Genomic DNA, 25,953 nt, shown 5'->3' with positions numbered 1-25,953 from the left:
AGCAATTATTTTTAGTTTAGGTGTTTGTTTGGGTGTGCATGCGTATAATTTCTGTTGCGGATGTCACACATCTCATTCAGTCTTCTTCCTGTCTTTCGCACCGCTCAAAGTGTCGCATCTGAGCTGCAACTGCACATCAACCCGGCATTGAGGCTGACTCAGCACGGCTGTCAGTTCACAAGTGAAACGTAAGCTATTTGTTTTTTTTAATAAGCACACACCTTTTTGTTTTCGAACAATTTAAAACTTTGACGTAGATTTGGTTTATTTATCCGAAAACAGCCGCCGCCGCTCCGTAGACCCGGTTTAAAATTCTCAACCATCTCTGGTGTCTTCAATAGATGTTCTAGGCGCGCCACATCTCTCCAGCGGTACAGATAACGGAGCGCTTTTGTTAGAAATTGTACTAAAACTTATTGTTTCCGCTGAATGAAGTGTTCACGGGTCCACTTGCGCGCGCGCGCGCGCCGCCCTCTGGGCTGGTCCTCGGTGCACGCGCTCTACCTTCTTTTCACGGCGCTCTGAAGCAGCGCGCGACTTCTCTCCTCGCTCCCCTGTCTCCAGACACCCACACCTGGATTCGCCGCGTGAAACGTCCTCTTCTGCCTCTGGTACGTACAGACGGAGTGAATCCATTAACCGCATATGCTGTATGTAAGTGTTTGTAAACTGTGGCGGAATAAGCACAGGAAGATGACACACTAGGCTACTTACAGCTGTAAGTTGTCCATTGGGTTCTTGTGTGTGTGTTTTTAATAATGCGCTGAAGTATTTATATGACACCGACAGAGCACGTAAACTCTACTTTCCCACATTTTCACTATGTCAATTTTTTTGATGACATATGTGAAAACTGAGGAAGGTTTTGTCTGTCTCTTGAATAAAGGGAAGTTCGGACGCAGTTGTCTGAAGTTGATCAAGTGCGGTCATATAGGGTACTTGTTCCTCCACTTCGTGATGGACAGAAAGCTTAGCTACCGCAGAGGATGTTGTTGGGAAATAGCGCTGCAGGGTTTTAAAAAAAAAGTGGAATTTACTTCAGAGAGTTTTGCCACAACCTGTGAAAAGCGTTGTCCCCACGGGGGGGAGGGGAGGTGGGTGTTCAGGGTGGTGGCAGTGGCAGATTACTTTTTTTTAATGCACATATTTAACAGAAGAAAGAACAAGTTTTCAAGAGTTGCTGCATTTATTTGGTCACTGGTTCATTTATTTCTATAAACGTGCTTTTTTTAATCCTCGATGGTGCTTCTTTGTGAATGTCCCTCACTGAGACCCGTCCCCGCTCTCCAAATGAGCCCAACATTGCAGCTTCAGCTCAGACAGCAGTCGACAAGTTGACCATCTTTAACACTTGGCTGTTGCAGAAGCTAAAGAGGGAAGGTTCAAAGAAATCCCATCAACAGATTTCCACATTATTAAATACAGCAAAAATGTGAACTTACACATCCTGAGGTTCAGCCACCGCCGCGTAGCGAGGCGCCGGCTGGATCCCGCCATAGTGTACCATCTAGTGCTGCACACTGTCAGTCAGCTGGTTGAAAGAAAGTAAATTAGGCGGATTGGGCATATTTCAACTCACAAAACTCAACTGGTATCTAAAAACTGCTACTAGATGTAGCGTGCTTGTTTTCTGTTTTTGTTTAAATGGTAAATAGACTGAATATATATAGCGCTTTTCCAGTCCTACTGACCACTCAGATCTATGAACCAGAACCAAAGAGAACAACATTTTGATAACAGTAATAAAACGGTAATAGCGTTGTGGTTAGCTGTGGCTTCTCTGTCTTAAATAAAAGCAATTGGCTTATTTCTTTTTACAGTTTTTGTGTAAATGCTATGCATCAATCTCTTATTGGCCCGTGACTAAACCTTTATATATATATAAAAAAAAAAGCTCCTGAAATTCAGTTTTAGCTTTACGTTTTTCTGTGCCACCTCCGTATTATTAGTGGCCTCCATCTGGCTGCCGTTTATAAAACTTCCTAGAGGACCCCCTGATGTAGAGTTAATTTTTTTTGTAACCAAAGAGAATTAAAAAACGCACCAAATTACATAATCTCACTGTGCGGATCTGTGGAGGATGCTGCTAGGATGCAAAACGTGCTGCACACTTATGACAGGAGTAAGTTGCTCAAGTCTTCCAGCAAGGTCTTATTTCTGTCGCAGATATTCTTTTAGAAGATTATTCAGCCCAAAATGCCCGCAGGAAACCACCTAGAGGAAAAGGCTGGGCTGCCTGTTTCCTCAACACATAGCCATCTATCAAAAAGTGTTGCTGACACTTAAACATTGTTTGGCCTGCGCAGGTTGTTGGTCCTCGTCGGTTTTTTTTTGTTTTGTAATCCATGTAAGCGTTCGTTTCGCAACTCTAAAAAGTTTAAAGGTGGTGAGGAAACGTTGAGAGTTTTGATGGCTTAAACCCACTGTTGGGCCGGACTCCATCACTTCCTGTTTCTTTACAGGGTCAGTTCCTGTCTGTAGCCTCAGGCCAATAGGCAGGAAGGAAAAAGGTCTTGTGTATATTTTCTGCCAGAGGACGAATTAGAATTACAAGTTGAATTTCAACACAAGGGCTTTAAAACACCTGCTTTGGAGCTGAATATGACACAAGGTATGGAGATTACTCGGGAAATGAGTCTTGATCCCTTACAGTGTGAAGAAAAAAAAAAAAAAACCCTCTGAGAATCACTAGCAACAATCCGGCTCTGGCCTCTGTATCTCAGGGGGCGCGATGACATCATGTAGAAACAGGACATCCCGACGGCCAAGACGCCTTAGTTTTCCACTGTTCCCTTGTAACTCCGGCTCCCTCTCCCCTCTGCTGGAGTGTGTGTGAGAGGGTTCAGTGACAGCCTGCTTCCCATTGTCCTATCATTCCTGCCCCACTCGCGTTCTGCATCCTGTTGAGTTTCCTGCTCATGATGCAGAGTTAGAACGGGAGGACGGAGCACAAAAGGTAAGGGGGAAAAAAAATAAAAATAGACGAGGAGGACGGGTGGTAAAAGTAATGGACGGAGCCTTTAGGCAGAAACCAGTAAATGAGTACGGATTTAAGACCCGTGTTGTGTGTGTGTGTGTGTGTGTGTGTGTGTGTGTGTGTGTGAGAGAGAGACTGAAGGGAATTTTCCCTGTGGGAGCAGCTTATCTGCAGTCCACTGAGCAGGAAAGGGTGTGTCATTTGGATATGGATGTTTGCGAGAGTGACGACGGTGATGGAGGGGTTGATGTTATTGTGATTTTTTATTTTTTTTATGTAGAATGAACAGAATGCGAATGGTTTTTTCAGGCCCGAGTTTTGTTGCTTCCTTACATTGTTCGCGGTGAACAAATCGGCCAGTTAACGTGCTGTGGTGCTGAAGTGGAAAGTCACGTTTCCACGGCTCTTCTTCAGTACAGTTTTCATGTGCTCCTGCGTCAGCGATGGGGAAATAGCCCGGCTGCTAATGACGGTGAATGGGCAACATGGTTCCCCTTCCAGCCCGCCACGGCCTGGTGGGTACCAAGACCAGTGGAAAGAAAAGTTATTTATCGGCTTTCAGCGCTTACTTACACGGCCAGTAATTAGGGCATAGCTGCAGAGAATATAGACACGTAAGAAAATACAGCTAATGGGTAAAAATGGTTAAAAAGTTATTCAACCTTTATTGTTATAGATGCTGAATCTGATGATCACTCCTTCCAAATCTAAAATAATCAGACTGTTCAAACTAAACTGGACTGTTCTAAATTTTACTGAAATTATTTGAAATTATTTTTTTGAAGGAATGAAACGTTCCCTTTTTAATGAAAACACACAAAAAGGAGCTTTTTCAAGGGTTCTTTGCCTTTAGGAGCCTCTTAGAATGAGTCAAATGTATCAGAGTATGTTCAATTGGAGTTTGGCTTTGAATTATTTCAGTTATATATTTATGAGCCGGAAAAACAGACAGGAACCTGTCAAATGGCCCAATGCAAAAGGAGCCTACTTTAAAAGAGAAGAAATCATGTTGAACTATGTTTGGAGATCAGTGACCAGGCCCTTGTCAACGTCATTGATTTAATTCAGACCTTTCTCCGCTCTGCCCTTTGTGTAAAACGGAGGTGCGTAACCTCACTTGTTGTCTTTGGTCCTGTTAAAAAACACAGCAGTTTTTAGTTGGAATAAAAGGTGGATTAGACAAGATCTTCTCTACCGTTCCTGAATGCAATCCACGCTGTACGCTACCAACATCAGGAAGAAATGCGAAAAACAACTTTACAGGATGTGTGCGTTCTGTGCTAGGAAATGAATCTTTCTGAACTGGACTACAGACAAAGCCCCATTTAAGGGACAGTGACAATGGCTGTACCTGAATATGTGTCATCAGATTACCTAACAAGTGAGCTACACAATAGAGAGAATATGCTTCGTAAAATATGGGATCCTTTTATGCTGCATGTTGGTTTGGATATGTCAGCTTCTTTTTTACGGGGCTTTATATAATCTAATGGCGTCCTTATCACCATATGTGTGAATGTGCATGTTGTCTTCTCCAAAGTAAATTTTACCTGTGTCTGACGCCTTTACCTTTGAGCTGCATTGTTGTTCTTTTACTTAGTTCTGCTTTATTTTCTCTTTGTAGGAAAATATAGAAAAATACATAAACAAGTTTTTGAGGAAATAAGAAAAAAAAAACAGTTTTAAGTTACGTTTTAGTCAAAAAAGTTGAAAATTATTTAAAACCTTCTCAATAATTAATGGAGAAATCTTTATTGACAATACAGCGCTCAAACCTTTCTTATAATTGCTGACCAGCCGTTTGCAGGCTTGCAGGTTTGCTTCTGGAAGGCCTCCTTTCCATCACCCTAATCTTTATCTCACCCTGCTAAGATTTTCCATCATATCGTTCCTAAAAGTACTACTAATCAGATTTTGTCAGCTCCACTAGATATATTTCTGGCTGTTTGAAGCAGAGAGTAACATAATATTGCCCAAGCACCACCAGTCCCTCTTATTAAGGTAAAAGTGTTTTTAAAGGCCAGTCTTGAAGCTACAAACTACTACGGATGGCATGCTCCGCCTGAACAGATAACACAACTATGAGTACCACTCTACAAATAAAATACATAACCACGGTTCGTGGTCGGACCAATACCACCCGAATGCCATTCCAAAGCACGGTAGCGGAAGTGTCAAATATGCTTTATTTGTTATAAAACAACAACAAAGTGTGAAAGCATGCGGCAACAATAACAGAGAAGTAGTTTTGGGACAAAGGTAATGGGAACTGACCAGGTTCACTGCAACAAATAAGGTAGAGCTTCTCACAGGAGAAAAAAAACCATAAATATTCAGGTGAACGAAGCTTTAAAGGCTTCAGAGCAGGGGTGCACCAATCCGTTCTTGAAGGGCAGCAGCCCTGCAGACCTCTGCTCCAAACAGACCTGATTCACATTGTCAAATCGCCACAGGAGCCTGCTAATGACCCGTTTGTGTGAATCCGATCAGTTCAGGCATGGACACATCTAACCCGAGCAGGACACTGATCTCTCACTCCTCTATTGGTCCACCATCCTTTAGAAACCCACACACACTTCATTCTAGGGTGTGGATGCAACAAGGCAGCTATAAACTCTGATATCTGCTAATGTGAAGTATTTTTACTTGAGGTACATTTAAAACCTTTATTCACAGGGAAGGTTTTTTCCCTGCTGTGTGATATTTACTTACACTTTAAATATTATAAGCCTCGCAATGCTGCTTCTACTGTCTAATACTTTGACTATATCCTAATAATCTTTTATTTCCTTGCTGTATTTGATGGTTTGCCTTTTAAATGAAACGCGCAGCTTTCGCGATAAAGTTTATTATAACTTAACTAGAGCGCGGAGCGTGCTTCAAGCGGAGGGAGAAAGATTCAATGCAGTCACCTCTTTCCGGAAGTCCACCATTTATGTAGTCATTTTCTTTGGTATTTCCAGTAAAGCTATTTTTTCTCTCTCTCTCTCTGTTTTTTTTTTTTTTTTTTAGCCAGCCAACTGGGAAACTGTGTTCGTCTTCAGATCGACACACAAGAGTAGGGGTATGTAGGTTAGACAATAAACCATGAAAAAAGGTCACATGTCAAACTCACACAGAGCACTTTGATGTCTGTTAAATAATACCTGTTTGTGGTGCAGTCGGCGCTATCAGAGCGGCGCATCGTACTTCTCACCAACAGAGGAAGCAGCCTCTGTCTTGCTGGTTGTTCTAATTATTACTATGTACAAACAAGTTGCTATAAAAAAAAGTTCCCGTTAGCTGCAAGTCTGCAACAGGAGGTTCAGGCTGTTTGCACAGTGGACAGGAACAAGCTCCTTTACAGACCCGTGCGTCGCCACCAAAACGCCGTTTGTTGCAACATTCACCTACGCCATCAGCGTATATTGGGGGGGGGGGACGACTATTGCACTTTTTGAGTGCTGCGTTTACGTCTTAAAAGTCAAAGTTAGCTGTAGTTGCCGTCCATCCTTCACCGTCTGGCAATGTTGTCATGTATGGTTAACAAGTAACATAAGCTCAGACAGTCAGATCGTGTGTGATGCTCAAAGCCAGATAAACTGTGCAACCCCCCACATTACCACTCATCGCTAACACCACAACACGCCCACACACTCACACACTCGCACCCCTTGTACATCTGTCATTTGGTAGCTTTCACCACCAACTTCAGTGCTTATTATTAGGTGTATTGGGGTGAGCTGCTACCTGGCATGTGAACAGCTCCGACGGGGGGGGGGGGCCTCAGATCGGCTGGTTATAAATCAACACGGCTTCTGTGTGCGGAGGGAGGGAAACAAGACAACGGCAAGAAGATTTAACAGGAACCCACTGGCGAACAATGACAATAAATAAAAAAACTTCCCAGAATACGTGTGATTGCAGCTCTTTTATTATAGCACACCTGTTTATGGTCATCTGCCAACCCCAGAAAAGCAGAAAGAGAAGTGTTTCATCAGAAAAGGGCAGAGGGCCGACAGGGTAAAAGTGTAAAGGTCTCTCTGTCACTTCTACTTTCTGCGCTTTGGTAGAGAGAGAGAAAGAGAGAGAGAGAGAGAGAGAGAGAGAGAGAGGTTAGCCTCTGAGGAGTGGATGGAGGCAACGGGGAAGGTGTTCGAGCAGAGAGCGGAGAGCAGCGGCGGAGAGGAAAGAGTGTGTTTTGGGTGTTTTTGCTGCTCTGCAGCTGCTTTGGGTGTATATGTGGATGGACTCTGGCCTCAGTTTCCAGGAAAAGGGGGAGGGGGGGGGGGCATCAGAGGGGTGGGTGGACAGGAAACACTAACAGGGCTAACTTCCTGTAACTCTCACGATGGCCGGCCTGATATCGAACCAATGTTTGCTTGCGTATGTGCGCGTGAATTGTGCTGCGGGATGTAGCCCCCAAACAGCTGTTGTTGCTGCGAGGTTTCACAAGAACGTTGAGGGTTGTTTTTTTTTTTTTTGTTTGAGCGGGTCGACTGAATTTGAAGCCGACACGTTGTCACAATGAAAGTAAACGTGTGACTCCTCTTCCCTCTCCTCCGTCTCTGCCATAACTTGTATTGTTCTGCTTTTGCGTGCCGTCCGGTACATTCCTGAGTAAGGTGGGCTGGCTGCAGCCCGGAGGTTAGTCATCTTGAAAGGTTGCAGGTTAGAATCTCAGACCCCTTGGCAGGCGTTAATCAGATTCATGTGTGGGGTCTGCCAAAACCAATGCAGCAAATCACACCGGTTATAAACTAGAAATGCATTTTAAACACCATTAAGTCCTTTTAGAAACTGATTATTTCTTCTTTAATACTCACCTCTTAAAACATGTTTACATTTTGTCGCATTCCAGTCACAAATTTTAATGTATTTTGTCTGGATTAAAAGTGAAAGAGCAGCGCAAAGCTTCACATGATTGTGCATGGTAGTCTCTGACCAGCTTCCCCGTCTCTGCTGGAAGGAAATAAGCCAACAGCATGATGCTGCCACTACTATGCTTCATGAAGTGGACGGTGTGTTCAGAGTGATCTGCATTGTTTGTTTTTCCTACCATACATTACATTTAGCACACAGGCGGAAAAGTACATTTGTGCTGTCACCTGACGTTTCCCTCTATATGGTTGAAGCATCAGTGTTGATACTTTGAGGTCTGCAGGTGGAGAACATACTTTTTCATCTTGAATTTGTCAAGCGTTTGTGTGTTGACGTGGTAAAATAGGCTCTCTCTGGTTGCTTTTTGCATCAAGAAATGTCATTGTGGCAACCCTGGCCTGTTTCTGTTGGTTTGTTTTTCTGTGAACAGCTGCAGCTTTATTGGTTTCAGAGTCCAAAATTTAAAAAAGATATTAAGGATTTTGAATTAAAAATAATATTGTCTTGGAGGCAGGACTTTAAAAAAAAAAAAAAAAAAAAAGCAGGAATTTCCTTGTGTAAAAATACCACACGGCATAATAACACAAGCATTTAAAGAAAATATGTATACAATGATGAAATTGCTCTTCTACAAACAGAAAAAGCAACTTTTATCAGCAGCGCTTCTAAAATGTTGCCACATATTGGTCATTAGGTACAGATAGACTCGCACAAAAACTCTGAATAAACACCTGCTAAATTCTGTTTTGTTTTATGTTTTTTTAATCTTGTCGATGTCAGAGTTACACAAGTGTAGTAAGGTGATAATAGCTGGCTGATTATTCGATGCAGTGGGCCTCGTTAGTTTCCACCCTGTTCTTCTGTGGTCCTTACTAGCAAGTCCAAAGTGTAATTGTTTCTTTTTTTTCAGCCATCTGACCAGCAGTCCAAAGCAACATGTTCTAAAGATGGAGCAAGTTCTGATCGCACTGGGATGTTTTTTTCCTGCAGTCTTTTTAAAAAGCCTTTGAACCGTAGAAATGTTTTAAAGGAAGTTTTTTTTGTTGTAGCTTGGACCTTTAAACCAAGCCATGCATAGTGCCATCTGATTAACAAGAGAGAAACTACAGCAGGAAAATGACTTAACCAAGCAGAAACATAGTTTCATCATCTTTCAACAGGAACAAGAAACAGTACGCCTTTAACCTAGAGCCTCATCCTGCCGGCCTCTTGCTTTGGTGCTTTACAGGATTAACTTTAGATTTTATTCTTGGATTTTTAAGGTTCTGACTGGTCCAAGTCCATCCTATTTTGATATCTTTCACACTGTCTTGCTTCATCTAGATAGAAGACGGCCAGATGATCCTAAAATAAAATATTCAAACCCTAAAGTAGAGATTGTCTCCCCATTCGCGGTTTCTGCTCTTCATTTACGGCATAATTTATCTATCCGTGTAAAAACGGTTGCCAGTTCTATGAAAGACCCAATTGGTTTGACCTGAACAGATCTTGAAAAGTTAACTGAACAGACTGTTTTCCTGTGTTTAATAGGAGGATGTAGCTTTTACTATCAATTCTGTATCAAAAGATCACGATAAAAGCCCCCAGCCGCACACACACACACACACTCCTTTCACACTAAAATAGATCAGATCAAAAGGCACTTTAAAATCAAACAGACAGCCTGCCTAAATGCAAAGAGCAGTTTTCAGTTTATTATTTCCTTTATTAAAGGGCAAACAGCTATCTAAAGCAACTTGGCCCTGTGTGGAAATAGTAAAAGCAGTTTGGGTCCGACATTTACGGTTAAAGAACCTGCGTTACAACACAGCGTAGACTACCGGATCTCAAAAAGCAACGTCACAGTTAACAACGCAGAACATCTAACGCGCTGCAGGCCTCTCTTGCTTCAGTTAAGGTCATTATTCATGAATAGATAATAAGAAAGAGACTGAGCAGAAGTGGTTTCTGTAAGAGAGCCTCAAGTCCGAATCCACTGCTGAATTAAAAAGAGGCCCGTCTTACATTTGCCGAAAGACACCTGCATGATCCTCAATAATTTGGGGAGAACGTTCTGTAGGTCGATGAGATAAAAATGAAACATTTTGGTTACGTTACATCTGGTCTAAATCTAACGCATTGTTTTAAACAATAGAATGTATTGGGGTGGCCTAGTCCAAGTCCAGTCTGATTGAGATACTGTGGCATGCTCTCAAGAGGGACGTTCATGCGTGGAAACCTTCCAGTGTGGCTAAAGTAAAACAATTCTGCAAAGAGGAGTGGACGAAAATCCCTCGACAGACATAAAACACTCGTCCCCAGTCGTCTTAAATGCTTGTTGGCAGCTGCTGCAGCCAAGGCGGCCCAAGCGATTAGCTTTAGGCAATAATTACTTTCCACATGTGGCCAGGTTACATTAGATGGTCTTGATTCTCCTTAATTGCTGAAATAATAATGGAAATAATGTTTTTTTTTGTATTAGGGCCCAGTTATCTTGTCTAATATGATGCTTGTTTGATAACCAGAGTGTGACAAAAAAGCAAATCCAGAGCAAATACTTTTCTCAGGATTGCATAAACTATGAAGATAGTTAGAGATGAACTGTTGTCAATGTCAATTTTGTTCATGTAGCACATTTATAAAAACAGCATCGTTGACCAAAGTGCTTCACGAGAGGACATTGACATCAACAACAAAAAAAAACAACAACAGTATGTCACATTATGGGCTTAATAAAAAGGTTAATTGCAAGTTCATCTTTTAATAACTTGACCTATAATTGAAGTTTTCGTTCCTCACTATTGTTTCTCACCTTTCTCTCTGAAACACTAAGAATATATAAAACCCACGAGAGAAGTCTTTCTGCTTTTTATATTCGTTAGCAATCTTCAAAAAAAAAAGAAAAAAAAAGGAAAAAAAAGTACTTAGGATGCATGTCTGCCCTCACACTAATAATAGGGCAACATCTTTTTGCTGAATTAGTTTAATTTACAAAACCTTGAAGTGATACTTAACGGCGGCCAAACGAGACGTCTTTTCTGCTGAGCCGAGGCAAATGGTGAAAGGCAGGAATTTCCATGGGCATAAAGCAGTCCACTTGTGTTAATCTAGCTTTATTTGCAACCTATTAAAGTCAGTCAGTGGGTGATGGAGGAAGAAAGAAAAAAAATCTCTGTTTGGGGTTTGTGTAGCCGAAGAACTGACCTGCTTCGGTAACAAGATTACTGTGAAATGTGCAGCTGCATGTAAATAATAATAATAATAATAATAAGTACAGGACATTTGCACTGATATCTTGTTCTCAATGCAAATTTTCAGGCTACTAGTAGCCAGCAGCTGGTGGTCGGATGCACACACGCCTGGATTTCTATTCATGCGGACTCCTAATGTTTCCCCAGCCGGCCCGCTTCATGTTTACGGCCCTGCTCTTCTGCTCGCAAATGAAACGTTTCGCGGTTTTTACTGTACGTTTGTTCCTCTTCGTGGGTTTATCGTCAGTTTTTTTTTTTTTTTTCCCTCCCTTTCTTTCGCTATTCGTGTGTTCTGCCGAAACGGAGCGGTTTGCTCAAAACTGGAAGTCGGGGCCTTGACACAACGATCTTTGTCAAAGCCATTACACACGGCCGAGGCCGAGTCGCTCTGCGTCCGTCCCCCCTGCTCCTCTGATCGCGTTTGAAGGCTTGTTTCGCCACAAGCCCTAACATCCACACGCGCACGTATACATAGCTGTTGACCAGAAAGAATAAGTCAATAGCGTCTAAACTGCAAGGCAAAAAGGGGAAGTGGCTAACCTCACATCTCTCTCTGTCTAACCTTATCTCAATCTTTTTTTTTTTTTTCTTTCTAACTTCTCTGCTCAGCAGCTTCCTCATGCTTTACTGCTCCTAAGCCTTTTTTCTCTCTCATGTTCGCCGCTACAGTTCCCTCTCTCCAGTTCTCTGCCTGCTCTCCCCCCTTCAAGCCCTCCGTCACTCAACTCCTCCCCTCTTTTCTTTTCTTTCCAGTGGCCATGGTGATTGACAGATGATCTGACAGAGGAAGACATCAGGTGAGAAAAAAAAAAAAAGCGAACCTCTCCTTCCTACATTACCAATAATTCCTCCCTGTGACTTCTCCCTCTGCAGTTCTCTGTGGCTATTTTGATCCCTGCGTGTTGGTAATGCGAGTTTCTTTCACTTCACGTCAGCTTCCAGTATTTCATTTAATTACAGTGACGAGCCAGATAGACACCCCCCCCCCCCACCCCACCCCTTGTTTTATGTGTTTTTTTATCAACCTGCAGAGAAATTAAGTGTAAAAGTAGGGAAAATATGTTAGAAATAGGGAAAAAAAATCATGTTTCCTTGTCTTTACAGACGCTGTCGCTGTGCTGGTTATTATGGGGTGTACCTGTTGCAAGCAGAAAAAGTCCGGCAAATCATTCGGAGCAACATCAGCAACAGTAGATGTTCCTGATCTGTCTGCAAACAATGCAGAAGGGATGTGTGGAGGTTTGTCCCAGGGACGCTACTGTCCGGACCCCACTATCCCAGACTTCAACAAGCCCTTCCCGTCCCCGTCTGTCTTCCCCGTCACCAACGCACACTCCCGGCCTGGCGGCATGGGTAGGCAGAACAGAAATCATCTTCTTCCTTTGATGATTTTTTTTTCTCTCCCCTCTCTTGCAGTATCTGTTTTCTAATCTGTGAGCGATGCTCGTGTGTGTGTGTGTGTGTGGATGTCCCTGCGGTGACGCGTTTGCTTTGTGTCCCTGCAGGCGGTGGAGTCACTCTCTTTGTAGCGTTGTACGACTACGACGCGCGCACTGAAGATGACCTCACTTTCCTGAAAGGAGAGAAGTTCCAAATCATCAACAACACGTGAGCTAGAGCGACAGCTTCAACTTTTCCACATTTCTTGTTTCTCCACCCCCGGACCTCCAGGTTGTTTAAATGGGATTTTGGTTTTGAGAGCCCGACACAAGCGGAGTAAGACTGTGAAGTGGGAGGGAGGCGATACGATACGCGCACATCGAGGCTTTCTTTACAGATTCAAATCTGAAATGTGTGACGTGCATTTGTACCCGACCCCTTTTAATCTGAAACCTTTACATAAAATCCAACCAGCTGCTTTCAGGAGTCACCTAATGAGTAAACAGAGTCCCTCTGTGTGTGTGGCTGATCCTCCTGAATGGTGACAGAACAGCTGATAGTCGTGCACTCCAAAAATCTGGCCTTTTTGATAGTGGCAGGAAGACAGTCAATGAATACTAACACAAGCCCCCTATTTCCAGCTTGCAATGATCTGGTCAGGTAAGCATGCAAAATACTACATGCAGTGGAAAACTAACATAACACATCAGCAGGGAATGCCCCACCCCCAATGTGAGGCATGGAGGTAGCAGCATCATGCTGTGGGGTTGGATGGAGCTAAGCAAAGGCCACCAGGAAGTGATGGTTTAGACCAAAATCTATTAATGTTTTAGAAAGACCAAGTCAAAGTCCAAGAACCTGGTTGAAGACTTGGATATTGAGCCATCTGACCGATGCTGACTGAGCTTAATTTAAATTTAAAACATGGACAATGATTCCTGGCCGTGCGACGATGTTGCAGACTTAGAGCTGCAGGTGCGACTGCAGCAGAAAGTTGTTTTACAAAGCGATGACTGAGGGAGCTCAATATAAATAAATGCCACCTAGATTTGTTTATATTATTTCTATTTGTTAAACAATGTGGAGAATTATGCATACTTTTATTTGCTGTTCACAAGTAAGCACTACTTTGTCTTGGTCCAGGACACAAAACCCCAATAAAAAAAACACTGCAGTCTCTAATTCTAATGTGGCCATTTAAAGCAACCAGGTCAAAGGGTGTAAACATATGTAGACGGCACTAGCTGCATTTTAATGCTTGCAGATGCCACATAAAAAAAAAAAACTCCAGCCACAAATAACAATTACCCAAAGAGCTGAGAGCATATTGAGTTCTGTCAAAGTTAAATTGATCCATGTTCAAAGTGTTAAACTCACTCAGATGACTTCTTTGTATGCATTAAATTGCTCCCATTGTGAATAAATGTCATTGATTAGAGAAATAAATAAACAAGAGAAAAAAAGGCATTCCCGCTCTCAGCGGCTGCATTTTGTCCTGCTCTGGAAATCTCAAACCAATTTACACAATGTTTATTTTTTCTTCCTTCTTCTTATCCAGCCATATTTAATTTTTTCTTTAATAAATTCTCTTTGGTTACAGGGAGGGTGACTGGTGGGAAGCCCGCTCGTTGAACACCGGCAACTCAGGATACATCCCCTCCAATTATGTAGCTCCGGTTGACTCCATACAGGCCGAGGAGTGAGTTTGCACCGAAAAACTAAAATACACACAACACTGACAGCTTTTTATTTATTTATTTTTTTTGTGCTGCGCTTTAAGCTTAGGCCTTAGATTTCCTCAGTGACTGACATGTAGTGTGAAAGCAGAGGTCAAGTGATGTGTGATGTTACTCCGGTCACCTGTGCGGTGTTCTCATGGTGACAGGTGGTATTTTGGGAAGATGGGGAGGAAGGATGCGGAGAGACAGCTGCTGGCTCAGGGCAACCAGAGGGGGACCTTCCTCATACGAGAGAGTGAGACCACCAAAGGTGAGGAGGCAAAACATTCAATGCATCTACGCACCGCCTCTTTAAAGAGGGTCAAAAAAATATAACAGCCTTCAACTCTTCTGTGAAACGCTCACTTCGGCCGGGCCCTTCCACACCTTACACTCCATATTCCCCTCGTACAGGCGCCTACTCTCTGTCCATCCGTGACTGGGACGACACCAAGGGAGAACACGTCAAGCATTATAAGATCCGCAAGCTAGACAACGGTGGCTACTACATCACCACGAGGTCGCAGTTCGACACTGTTCAGCAGCTGGTACAGCACTACACAGGTAACACGCAGGCAAAGTCCTCCTCCTTCCTGATGGCCTGTCAAAGCTCCAGTTTCACTGTCTTAATACAGCGATATAGTGCTTTAATTTAATGTCAATATAATTCGGTACAAGTATTTATTACACCCCTTGAACTCTTCCACATGTTGTCAAATTACTGCCGTGACCTTTAGTGTGTTTTATTCTCTAGTGTTGTCCATGATCGCATGCGTGGAGAACACTTTGTTGCAAACTTCGAAGCAATCAATACTGTTTTCTACATGATGAGCTTGAAGTGAGCCCAACTGAAACCTTATCTCAACGCACATGTCTTTCAGCAGCACTACGGTACGCAGCTCGCTCTGCGCTTGGCTAATTTACTCGCATGAAACAACGTCAAGCAGGAGTATAAGCACAACAGATAGGGGGAGAAAGATCAAAAGGCTGCCCGTAGCAACATTGGCTCTTTTCAAGTGGTTATATTGTTAAATAATCTATCTATCCAGGCATTTACACGGCTTTATTTAATCTAACCAAATTTCCAATCAGTTCTATACTTTAAACTTTTTGAGTTTTACAATACAATTAATTTAATTTCAGAAACAGAAAAATATTATCTATCTATCTATATCTATCTATATATATATATATCTATCTATATCTATCTATCTATCTATCTATCTATCTATCTATCTATCTATCTATCTATCTATCTATCTATCTATCTATCTATCTATCTATCTATCTATCTATCTATCTATCTATCTATCTATCTATCTATCTATCTATCTATCTATCTATCTATCTATCTATCTATCTATATATTTTAGCATGTGCGTGCATTGTTGTTAGCCCTGTGATGGACTGGTGATCTGTGCAGGGACCCCACCTCTCTCTACAATGACAGCACCAGCAGGTATAGATAATGAATAGATGGAGGGGGAGTAAGACCTTTGCTTGTTTTACTGTATAGTTTAGGGTTGTTCAGTTAAAATAGAGACAATCCATGAGCATCTGTTTTATATAGATCTGGGCCCAAATTCACTGTTTATGGGGTGGGTTTTGTGGCACTAGTGGCTCTTTTATTAAAAGGAGTCTGACAGGAATTGGGGGTGGGGGGGGGGGGCATGCACAAAGGACTGCAGGCCAGAGTTGAAGCTAGGTCAGCCGCATCGAGGCCTCTGTACATGGGCCGCTCCTGCGCAGCCGGCGCACTCGCCTAATTTCTCTTCTAACCATTTCCTTATCTCAGATGGACGTAGCATCACATGTGAGAAATTTCAAGCTACATGAATGCTTTTGCAAGGAACTGTTACGTACGTCTGTTTGCCAGTGCTTTTTGCTCTTAGCTTGTACTTGTTTGCACTTTTATGTGACCATAGACAACCACTATAAAGGTAAAGATAGTTTGGACAAATGAAGATATTCTGGAATTTATAAATCAAACATCGTAAGCTCTGCCTTTAATTAAAAACTACCAAAAGACGAAAGAAGAGTTTGGATGGCATAATGTGTTTCACTTCCTTCTGTCACTGTAAGGGTAAACCTGCCCCCTAGTGGTCCATGTTGGTACTAGAGCACATTCTTCAGTATGCATCCTGACATATGTGTCCTTTGTTTTGTTTTTTTATGCCGCATCTTGGTGGTTCTGCCATATTTGTGCACAGTTTTGCTTCCTATATGATTTGTTTATATTGTGCTTTTGAATGTCTGCTTAACTTGCATTTGTCTTGTCCTTTCTTTATCTCTGCATTTGCTTTGTTTTTCTCCATATTTCTTTTCGTCTGTGTGCGTGTCTGTGTTTCTGTCTGTGTTTCTGTCTGTGTGTCTGTCTGTCTGCCTCTCCGTCTCTCTGTCTCAGAGAGAGCGGCGGGACTGTGCTGCCGTTTGATGGGCAGCTGTAAGAGGGGCATGCCTAAGCTGGCCGACTTATCGGTGAAGACCAAGGATATGTGGGAGATTCCCCGCGAGTCTCTCCAGCTGATTAAGAAACTGGGCAACGGCCAGTTTGGAGAAGTCTGGATGGGTAGGACTGTTGGGGGTTCGCTGACGGGGGAGAAGGGAGATGACAACAGATGCACACCTGTATTAAAAAAAATGTAGAACCGCAACAGGTTTTTGTTATGGGTTGGAAATGAAGCGTAAATAAACATCTCTTGACGTAAAAACTGCACGCCAGCACACTTTCCCGTTGAATGAAAAAATTGCAGAAGTGGGTGCCTCATGCAGAGGAACCTGACTTTGTGTTCCACATCCAGGTGTGCTGAGTTGTTCTCCTAATCCTCCTGCGGTTGCATGCGCATGCATTTAAAACTCACATCACCCTTTGTCACCCCCTCCTATCTTTCCACCGACTCTCCCACCTGTCATCCTCACCCTGACTTCTCCCATCCTCCATCACCAAACCTTCTTTTCTACCATCTCTGGCACCCTCCTTCCTCCTCCTATCAGGATCTAATGATGGACTCTGTTATTACCTGACCATGGCCTGCCCCAACTCGACCCCTCTCACCTTGGGCCTTGGGCGGGACGCCTGGGAGGTACCGAGGGAAACACTGTCCATGCAGAGGAAGCTGGGACAGGGGTGCTTCGGGGACGTCTGGATGGGTGAGACTGATACAGGCAACCTCTAAAAATCAGTGATGAAGAGGAGGAAAAAAAAAATAGGTGAAGCAAACATTGTTTATTGTGTTCAGGGTCTAGTTGGGCATTTTTCCTTTAAGCCACTGTATTGTTCCTCGTTAGAGGACACATATTATCATTGCCTTCAAATTTATAATCAATACCAGTCAAAGCTCCAGGACGTTTTCAGTAACTGAATATGAGTGTATTGACATATCTTTTGAGCTGTACAGGGTTTCTTCCCGGTGTTGTCTGAGCACCCCCCCGTGTACGGTGCTGTCGGAAATTTACATACACCCACCAGGGACGTCAATCTCACTCAGATTTAGGGTTTTAAAGACACATTTGTACCATTTTTTTTGTGTGCAGAGTACAGGACATAGGCGGTTTAAATGTATGCATAGAACCCCTGCTAATATTTGGATAGATGCTTTGTATGAAGCTGCAGAGAAACTGCAACCTATTCGTAGCTTTTTACAAGATCCCTGCACTATTCCAGCCAAACGTTTTGACCACAGTTCTAATCTGAAACGATAGACCGCAAAATTTGTAAGGGGGTTAATGTTGTGGATATTCCAGATGGTGATAAAAAGGGTTATCCATCTTCCCTCTTTTGTCCACTTTGCTCCGTGGAGCATTAGAGCTAGCAGTGAAACAGGCTCCCAGCATGTTGGAGCTAAACTTGGTGGTTCCTGGCTTGCTCCAGATAGCTCAAACCAGTTTGGGTCAAATCTACAATAATCCCAAACAGCGGTGTTGAAGACGTTTGCTTTCATAATCAGTCCACCCTGGAAAAAGAGCAGCTGAAATGTGTCTCTAAAAGCCCTAAATTCATGTGATATTCATGCCCATAATGAGAGTGTGTGTGTATACTTCTGACTGACACTGTGACTCAGGCTCTGCTTTTGTTGAAGTAAGAAATCGAGACACACCACCCTTCATCTGTCTTCCCTCTGCTCACTAATTCACATCATGCCTGCCCTCCGACATAGCAATAATGTGCACGCATCAGTATTTACCACGTGTAACAGATCACCACCCCCCGTTACTGTTTCGTTTCATACGTGCTGCATGTTGTACGCAACTATCGCTCCGAACAGACTAAACCGGTAAACGTGCCTGCACGGCAAGCCTCTTCCCGCGTTCGTGCCGGCTTCTCTGTTCGCCTGCTAACATCAACTCGTCTGTATGCCAGGCATGTGGAACGGCACCACCAAGGTAGCGGTGAAGACTCTGAAGCCAGGAACCATGTCCCCCGAGGCGTTCCTGGAGGAGGCTCAGATCATGAAGAGGCTCCGGCACGACAAGCTGGTGCAGCTCTACGCCGTCGTGTCTGAGGAGCCCATCTACATTATCACGGAGTTCATGAGCCAAGGTACTGGGCTGAGTAAAACCGTCACCGCGGTGACATATTGTGGGTTTGAGCGGCTTCCATCCCAGCGGGTGGAAGCCGTTCTGACGTCAGACGTTTGAAGTGATGCTGCGTTTCTTTTTTTATTTATTTTTTTTATTCTTTATATGAGACGGATCGTTAACAAAACTGAGAGGGATGCAGTGAAATCTTTGAGAATACCAAACGCACGACTGTAGCGGACAACTGTAAAACAGCGATGTGTGTTATAAAATCTGATATACATCACACCTGTTTTACTGTTTTAAATTGGAAAACCACCTGGGGTTTGCTAAATAATATACTCATTGACCAGGCTAACTACTATAAAAAAAACTGAATTATCTTTATTTTGTACCTTGAAACACTGCAGCAACACGTTCTCTTAAGAAGACTGCATATTAATCTTATAATATCGAGTCTATCTAGCCTAATCTTGTGGGTTATTTTGTAAGAAACGTGTTTTATGTGCAAAAGCAGCCATGTTGGATTATGCAGTCAAGGTTGATGAGAAACCTGTGAGTGTCCCACTTGTAATATCGACTTCTACCAACCTTTTTGAAAATGTGTCAAACTTTAAAGGTGGGCACAGTGTCATTACATCGTACTGTGCTATTATATCCCTGGCTCTAAGTTTAGGATCTTTGCTCTGCCAAAACATTTTTAAATCGGCATTAGATTTCTGTTTTCCGATTATGTGAACTCAGAAAAAACTGGATTTTATTTAGAGGTATTAAAGAAGGACAAGTGGAATGAATAGGCGAGGTAAGATGAAGCACAAACATAAAAGAGATCTGCATAATGTTTGACAAAGAAGTACACACCACAATTTTTGGTTTCAATGGTACGACAGAAAAGGAAGTGTGCATATGCAACACTTTTTCAGACAGTACAAAAAGTGTGCAGAATTTGAAAATGTAAACAAATTATGTCGCACTTACAGAAGATTGCCTGCTTATAAATGTCTTTTACCCTCCCTCCCACGCGCTCTCTGCCCCTCCCTCCCTCTCATGTAGCCCAATGTTTTAGATCTAGGATAATATCGTCAAGAATGAACTATCATTGTGCTGTGGTGGAATAAAAATAGAGATAGGTAAACGCAGGGATCGAAACTAAAAACTTATTTTAAATCCCCCCTTTGTATATGTTTACACAAGATGTAAATATATTATAAAAAGGAATAAACCCCCCGCTAATGACCCCATCTTCATTCAATAATGTCATAAAAAGTCAAAAATTAGTACCAGAAACTTTAAAAATGATGTAGGAAACTACATCTTCTTGTGCTTTAATAAGCGACCATCTTTTCTATCATTTAAAGGCTCCTCTCTACTTTAATACACACCATCGCATTCTGTCTCTTAGGAAGCTTGCTGGACTTCTTAAAGGACGGAGAAGGGCAGAACCTGAAGCTGCCTCAGCTGGTGGACATGGCAGCACAGGTGAAGTTCGGGTCAAACAGCATGCGGTGGACAGAAGGGAGGCTTTTAGCTCCACTGCAGATCTTAGCACGTTGTTTTTTTCTTTTTTTTTTTTTTTCTCGACGTGCAGATTGCAGCTGGGATGGCATACATCGAGCGGATGAACTACATCCATCGTGACCTGCGAGCTGCCAACATCCTCGTTGGAGACAATCTGGTGTGCAAGATCGCTGACTTTGGCCTGGCCAGGCTGATTGAGGACAACGAGTACACAGCCAGACAAGGTAGCCGAACGGGACATGAGGTTTAGGACTTTATGGCAGACGTGCACTCATTATGTTTTTTTTTTTTTTTTTTATTCATTTGAGCCAATCTTTTTGAAGTGTGGACATACAGTTTTATTAGTGTTTATAAAAACAATAATCAGGTGCGCAAGTTTTCATTTATTGTAGATTTTCTCTTTTACACCAGGGCATAAATTACACATAAAAGCCCAAATATATAAATCCACCCCACTAATATCTGGACATCTGTTGTAAATGGATGTTTACATCAAATACGGATTGCATATATTATACATCAACCCTAGAAGTAAATGCCATTGACACAAACGTATAGGAATACAATTGACAACATTGTAAATGTTTTTGGTACAATTTTCTCAAAAATGCTCTTTTAACGGCAACCCCTCGGTTGTGTTTTCCTCTCCAACCTTATTCCCTTAGGGTCACAAAGTCTAGATGTTGATTTGAGGGGAAATTAAAGGACAAAGTGGAATGCTTTACCCATTTTCAGCACAATGCAGCAGTATCACTAGCAGCAAAACAGCCTCTCAGCATGATGAAATCACCACCGTGCTTAACGTTTGCCACAGCCTTCTTTGACCCCTCCAATCATATTTCTTGGCATTGTAGGGAAATAGCTCAGTGTCTGTCTCGTCGGACCGTAAAACGTTTTTAGTTTGCCAAGCATTTGGCCTGTGCACGTAGACACGTTTCAGTCGAGGTTAAAAATATCTGTGTTGAAGAACGGGTTTCTGTTCCAACCGCTTAGCACGCAGTGATGCAGGCCTCGCTTGGCTGGGGGACAGCGAACGCTGGCGTTTCAGCACCTTACAGTTTGGGATCGGTTTAGGTCTTAGTGGCAGTTTCTTTTCATCTTAGGGCGACAGCTCGGTTCAAATGGCAGAAACGTGGAGAAAACCAAAGGACTAGCATCCCAAACATCCATCAGAACTTGTTTTGAAAGGCCTATATTCACCTTTCTGAATGGATTTCCCATAACTTTGACTTCAAACCAATTGAAATTGTAGACATAGACCCAAATGTTTAAATGAACTCACGCAATTCTCCCAAGATGAATAGCAAATATGCCTATATTGGATTGGATATGAATTGTGAAGATCCATGGCAGAGAAGCAATGCCAAATATGTTAATGTTCCTGAACTCTTTTTTTTTTTTTTTTTTTTTTTTAATGTATTGAAGTTGTGTGTTGTACATTATTTGCAAGCAGCTCAGTTAAATAATTAAAGCCCGAAATGAATATGACATTCTCGTCCACGACAAGTGGATGTATGTTTTTGGACTAGAACTGAAAGAAAGCGTGTGTGTGTGTGTGTGTGTGTGTGTGACAAAAACAAAGAGGATCCAGGCTTCATCAGTACAAAGTTATTAGTTTAGTCTGCGTGTCTGTATTTTTAGTCCTAACCCATCCTAATTGCGCGAGCACACATCCTGACTGTGTTACCATGGTTTCAGGAGCGAAGTTCCCCATCAAGTGGACGGCTCCAGAAGCTGCACTCTATGGACGCTTCACCATCAAGTCAGATGTCTGGAGCTTCGGCATCCTGCTGACCGAACTCATCACTAAGGGACGTGTGCCCTACCCAGGTACTTGATCAGACCTGCTGATTGCATCGGTTCAGAGAGCGAACATGTTTGGTTTGTGCACGCAAAGGCAGCCATTGTGCGTTTTCACACTAACAAACCTTGTTACTGAGCCACTCTGCTGGAGACTTCATAGCCTAAGCACTTCCTCACTTGTGGATGAGAACTTACGGTAAAAGGAGGGGTACTCGTTTCTTGGGCAACTACCACCCTACTGTGCCAATTAGCAAGCAGATCCTGAGGCTTCTTGAGTTTACGTGTTATAATAAGTGAGATAATTTATGCAATTCCTTCGCAGGCAAAATGTTATTGAAACCTTACACCTCGACTTGGTGATCTGCTAAAACAGGAAGAAAAATTGGTGTGAGAGGTAGAAACAGGATTTATTAATTTCCCAGTCCTCTTTCTGGAGACTTGATCAATTTCTTTTCTTTCCTCCTTTTTCTGCAAGTTATGTTTTTCTTTTTCTTTAAATGTTTTTATCCTAAAGGGATCGTATGTTGTGCACTTTCCGTCGTTGTGTTTTTGTTTTTTTTTCCAACCCAGCGAGCACGGCGGAGATTCTTGAAAACAATATTAAAAATAATCTCTTTTCACTCCGCGTGCTGCTGCTGTTGTTCAAATGATGTAAAGGAGGATTTCTCAGGAGAGAGAATTGTTGACCAGGAAAACAATACCTTAAAGGTATACCTGTGATCGCTGCGCTACGTCTGTACGAGCCGTATTACCAGGCCGGTGAACGTCTCTGCTGACCCACCTGGAACACCCCAGCGTTGTTCCACACCTTTCTTTTCTGCTCTGTGTCACTTGTCCGCCTGAGGGTCAGCCGCACGGTAAAAAAGAGGAAGGCATTTGAGACGAGAAATGTGCTAATAGTACTGTGCCTTGAAAAAAATATTGACCTTTGACATTTTTTTTTCACAACATAAAACTTCTGCTTCTTTTATTGGGATTTTATTTCAGAAAACGGCACAAACAAGCACATAATTTTCAAGTGAAACAAACAGGATGCTTGGATTTCAACGTTTTTTTTTTCAACAATGAAAAACCTGAACGTGTTTTGTTAATGTGCTCAGCTACTCTGAATCAAAACTTTCTGGAACCGGCTTCGGATGTATTTTACAGCCAGAATTTTGGGTTTACTTTAGTGTTTTCTGTGTAGGTCAAAAACTTCATATTTGGGCTCATCCATGTTTGCTGTGTACTCTTCCATGACTTATGGCAGACAGGACGTCTTATGGCTTCCTCTCAACAGCAGCTTTCCTCTTGCCATGCTTTAATAAGGAGAAATTTGTGAAGTCTATGATTAATAGTTGTCCCACCTGAGCTTTGGATCCCTGCTGCTCCTACAGAGTTGCCACGGGCCACTTGGCTGCTTCTCTGACTAATGCTCTGTTTGCCCAGCCTGTCGGTTTAGGTCAGGGGTCTGCAGCCTGCGGCTCCTCGGCTGCATATGGCTCTTTGGGCCCTTCGCCGTGGCTCTTGACTTCGAGCAAAAGTTATACACAAATGACTGATGCCTTTATGTAGAAATATAGGAAAAAAGATCTGCTAAAACTAGCCTCCCTTGTACATCTGCAAAGTAATTTCCACAGCAAAGGTACTCTAAAGGTGTATATATTGGTGTATTTAGGATCGTATAACTTCCATTGATGAGATTTCTGTCTTCTTTAGTTGTCATAAATATGACATTACTCAGTTATATTAAATCTTGTCCAGACATTGCTTATTTTTTTAATATATATTTTTTTAATATTTTCAAATAAAAAGATGCAAAAGCACGTAAGCTTGTAAATGTTGGAGACCCTTGGTTCAGCTGGATGGTCATGTCTTGGTAGGTGTACCGTTGTGCCATACTCTTCCCATTTCTGGATGAGGGACTGAACAGAGCTCTGTGGGATGTTTAGAGTATGGGATGTTGTTTTATAACCTAAACCTACTTTAAACGTCTCCACATCTTTCTCCCTGACCATTCCTTGGTCTCCATGATACTGTTTGCTCACTGATGTTCTCTAACAAACCTCTGAGCCCTTCATTCTTGTCAGTTTCCCATTATCGTTCGAGTTCTTGCAGTTTTATTCCAATGTTTGTGTTTATATTTTGCATTTTTTTGTTTTTTTTTTTAGAGTCTAATCCAACTCCTGGTCTCCATCTCCTGCTCTCTGCTCTTTTCCCCCTCAGGCATGAACAACCGTGAGGTGCTGGAGCAGGTGGAGAGAGGCTACCGAATGCCAGGTGCCCACGGCTGCCCCGCCTCGCTCCACGAACTGATGCTGCAGTGCTGGAGGCGGGAGGCCGACGAGAGGCCCACCTTTGAGTACCTGCAGTCCTTCCTGGAGGATTACTTTACCGCCACGGAGCCGCAGTACCAGCCCGGAGAAAACCTGTGACCGGGATCCCGTCGGGCAGATGTGGCGCTTTAAATAGCATAAAAAAAATACAGCGACGGGCAATGTTGAAGTCGTGCATTTATCTGTGCCTTCGGTGTTTTTTGATCCGCGCGTCCTCACGTGAAGAAACATATCAATGACTTTTGACATTTCCTTTGTTGTGGTTGCTGATCGCCGCCTCCTGCTCAGAGCAGATCAGTTATCCATGCTGAGGAGTTGGAGCTCTCCTGGCCCGGCCTTGCAGTGATGTTGCTTTACTCTGTAACCATGACAACAAGCGACTGAAAGAAAATGTAGATGCTCGCGTTGAGGGGTGGGTTGAGGGAGTCCAGTGGGTGCATGATCTGTTCAGCTGCCAGATTTCTCCAGGTCCTTTGATTTCTTTTTTCTGCGAGGAGAATGCCATCAGATTGACTGATTTCTGTGTGACGAACGTGCCGATGCTAAACGAGCCCCGCCTGCAACAAGTTGCACGTCCCAGGGAAGCTCATGCAGCTGTGGGTGAACCTCACAGTTCTTTATCTGACCAGATCACGCCCTGATATTTAAAAAAGATGTTCTCTTTAGCAATAACTGAGCAGACGTCTGGTTTCAATATATAGTTATGATTTTTGATTTCAGAAAGGTCTGATATTAGATCCAGTGCCTTTTAATGCTGCGCTAAAAGTGGAAGGAGTAAGGAATGTGCTTCACGTATGAATCGTCCCGTTGAATGAGTCTGATTTAACGGAAATGTATCTGCGCATTACAAACCATGCTATATCTAATAAATATGTATACAGTTATCATCCTTTAAGGTGGGAGGGTTAGAAAAGATGAAGAGGAAGAATCTCTGGCAGTGGAATATGAAGCAATAGTCTTTTAAGTGGTCTTTGTTTTTATATCGTTATTTTTTTTCCCCCCATGACTGTAACCTTCATGTTGTCATGTTATTGTAATAAAGATCGGATATCTTTTCAAGGTTAGTGGATTTTTCTTAATTGTGCATGTTTGGAGATGGACCGGAAAGCCTCGCCACTGAGTTTTCTCTTTTTTTTGGAAAATCATAGTTAAAATGCATCCTAACTTAAAAGAACGAATCACTGTTATAGAAAGCTGTTGACTGTCAATGAGTAAATAAACTTTAGGAACCCGATTATTTCATGGGAATTTTATTTGAAGGCAGACGATTATGACGTTAAACTGAATTAATTAAAAGAAAGGAAAATAAATTTCAACTTTCGAAGCGACATTTTTAACAATGGTTTGACGCATTACATTACAACAACCTCTCTTATGGAGCTTATGGGCCCCAATTTAGCTCCATTCTCTCTCAAATAATGAAACTGGTATGTAGATCTACTTTTTGTATTACTAATACTTCATAATTATGAGACGCATTAAAAAAGTCAGAAAACTGTGTTGTGTATTTACGTATTTTGTAACTGCAGTCGCAAATTCAGCCTGACATGTCTGGAAAGTGAAATTGTTGCCAATTCCTTTGTGCCAAATAGACCAGGCTCTATCAGATTGGATAGAGAATATCTACAAAAATC

The 25,953-nt window shown here is 42.5% G+C and overlaps 1 protein-coding gene across 4 annotated transcripts; it reads left to right on the top strand.

Moving 5' to 3' along the window:
* The first annotated feature begins 91 nt into the window (after window positions 1–91).
* Window positions 92–25,383, top strand: yrk (Yes-related kinase). 4 transcript variants are annotated; one of them, XM_036145072.1, is made up of 14 exons: window positions 494–611; window positions 5,990–6,041; window positions 11,821–11,864; window positions 12,172–12,420; window positions 12,573–12,675; window positions 14,048–14,146; window positions 14,333–14,436; window positions 14,580–14,729; window positions 16,570–16,734; window positions 18,526–18,705; window positions 20,086–20,162; window positions 20,272–20,425; window positions 21,900–22,031; window positions 24,210–25,383. In XM_036145072.1, the coding sequence occupies exons 4-14, from the start codon at window positions 12,195–12,197 to the stop codon at window positions 24,416–24,418; spliced, it is 1,599 nt and encodes a 532-aa protein (XP_036000965.1). In that variant the 5' UTR covers window positions 494–611; window positions 5,990–6,041; window positions 11,821–11,864; window positions 12,172–12,194; the 3' UTR covers window positions 24,419–25,383. The 4 variants fall into 4 exon arrangements, with proteins under 4 accessions (XP_036000964.1, XP_012716954.1, XP_036000965.1 ...); XM_036145071.1 differs by lacking the exons at window positions 494–611; window positions 5,990–6,041 and adding an exon at window positions 92–188; XM_012861500.3 differs by lacking the exons at window positions 5,990–6,041; window positions 16,570–16,734 and adding an exon at window positions 17,160–17,315 and having other exon boundaries at window positions 493–611.
* The last annotated feature ends 570 nt before the right edge of the window (window positions 25,384–25,953 follow it).

The sequence above is a fragment of the Fundulus heteroclitus genome, chromosome 13, assembly GCF_011125445.2.
Source record: "Fundulus heteroclitus isolate FHET01 chromosome 13, MU-UCD_Fhet_4.1, whole genome shotgun sequence".
In the NCBI taxonomy this organism is placed as follows: domain Eukaryota; kingdom Metazoa; phylum Chordata; class Actinopteri; order Cyprinodontiformes; family Fundulidae; genus Fundulus; species Fundulus heteroclitus.
The sequence above is the reverse complement of the archived record's forward strand: the minus strand, read 5'-3'. Positions and strand labels throughout refer to the sequence as shown.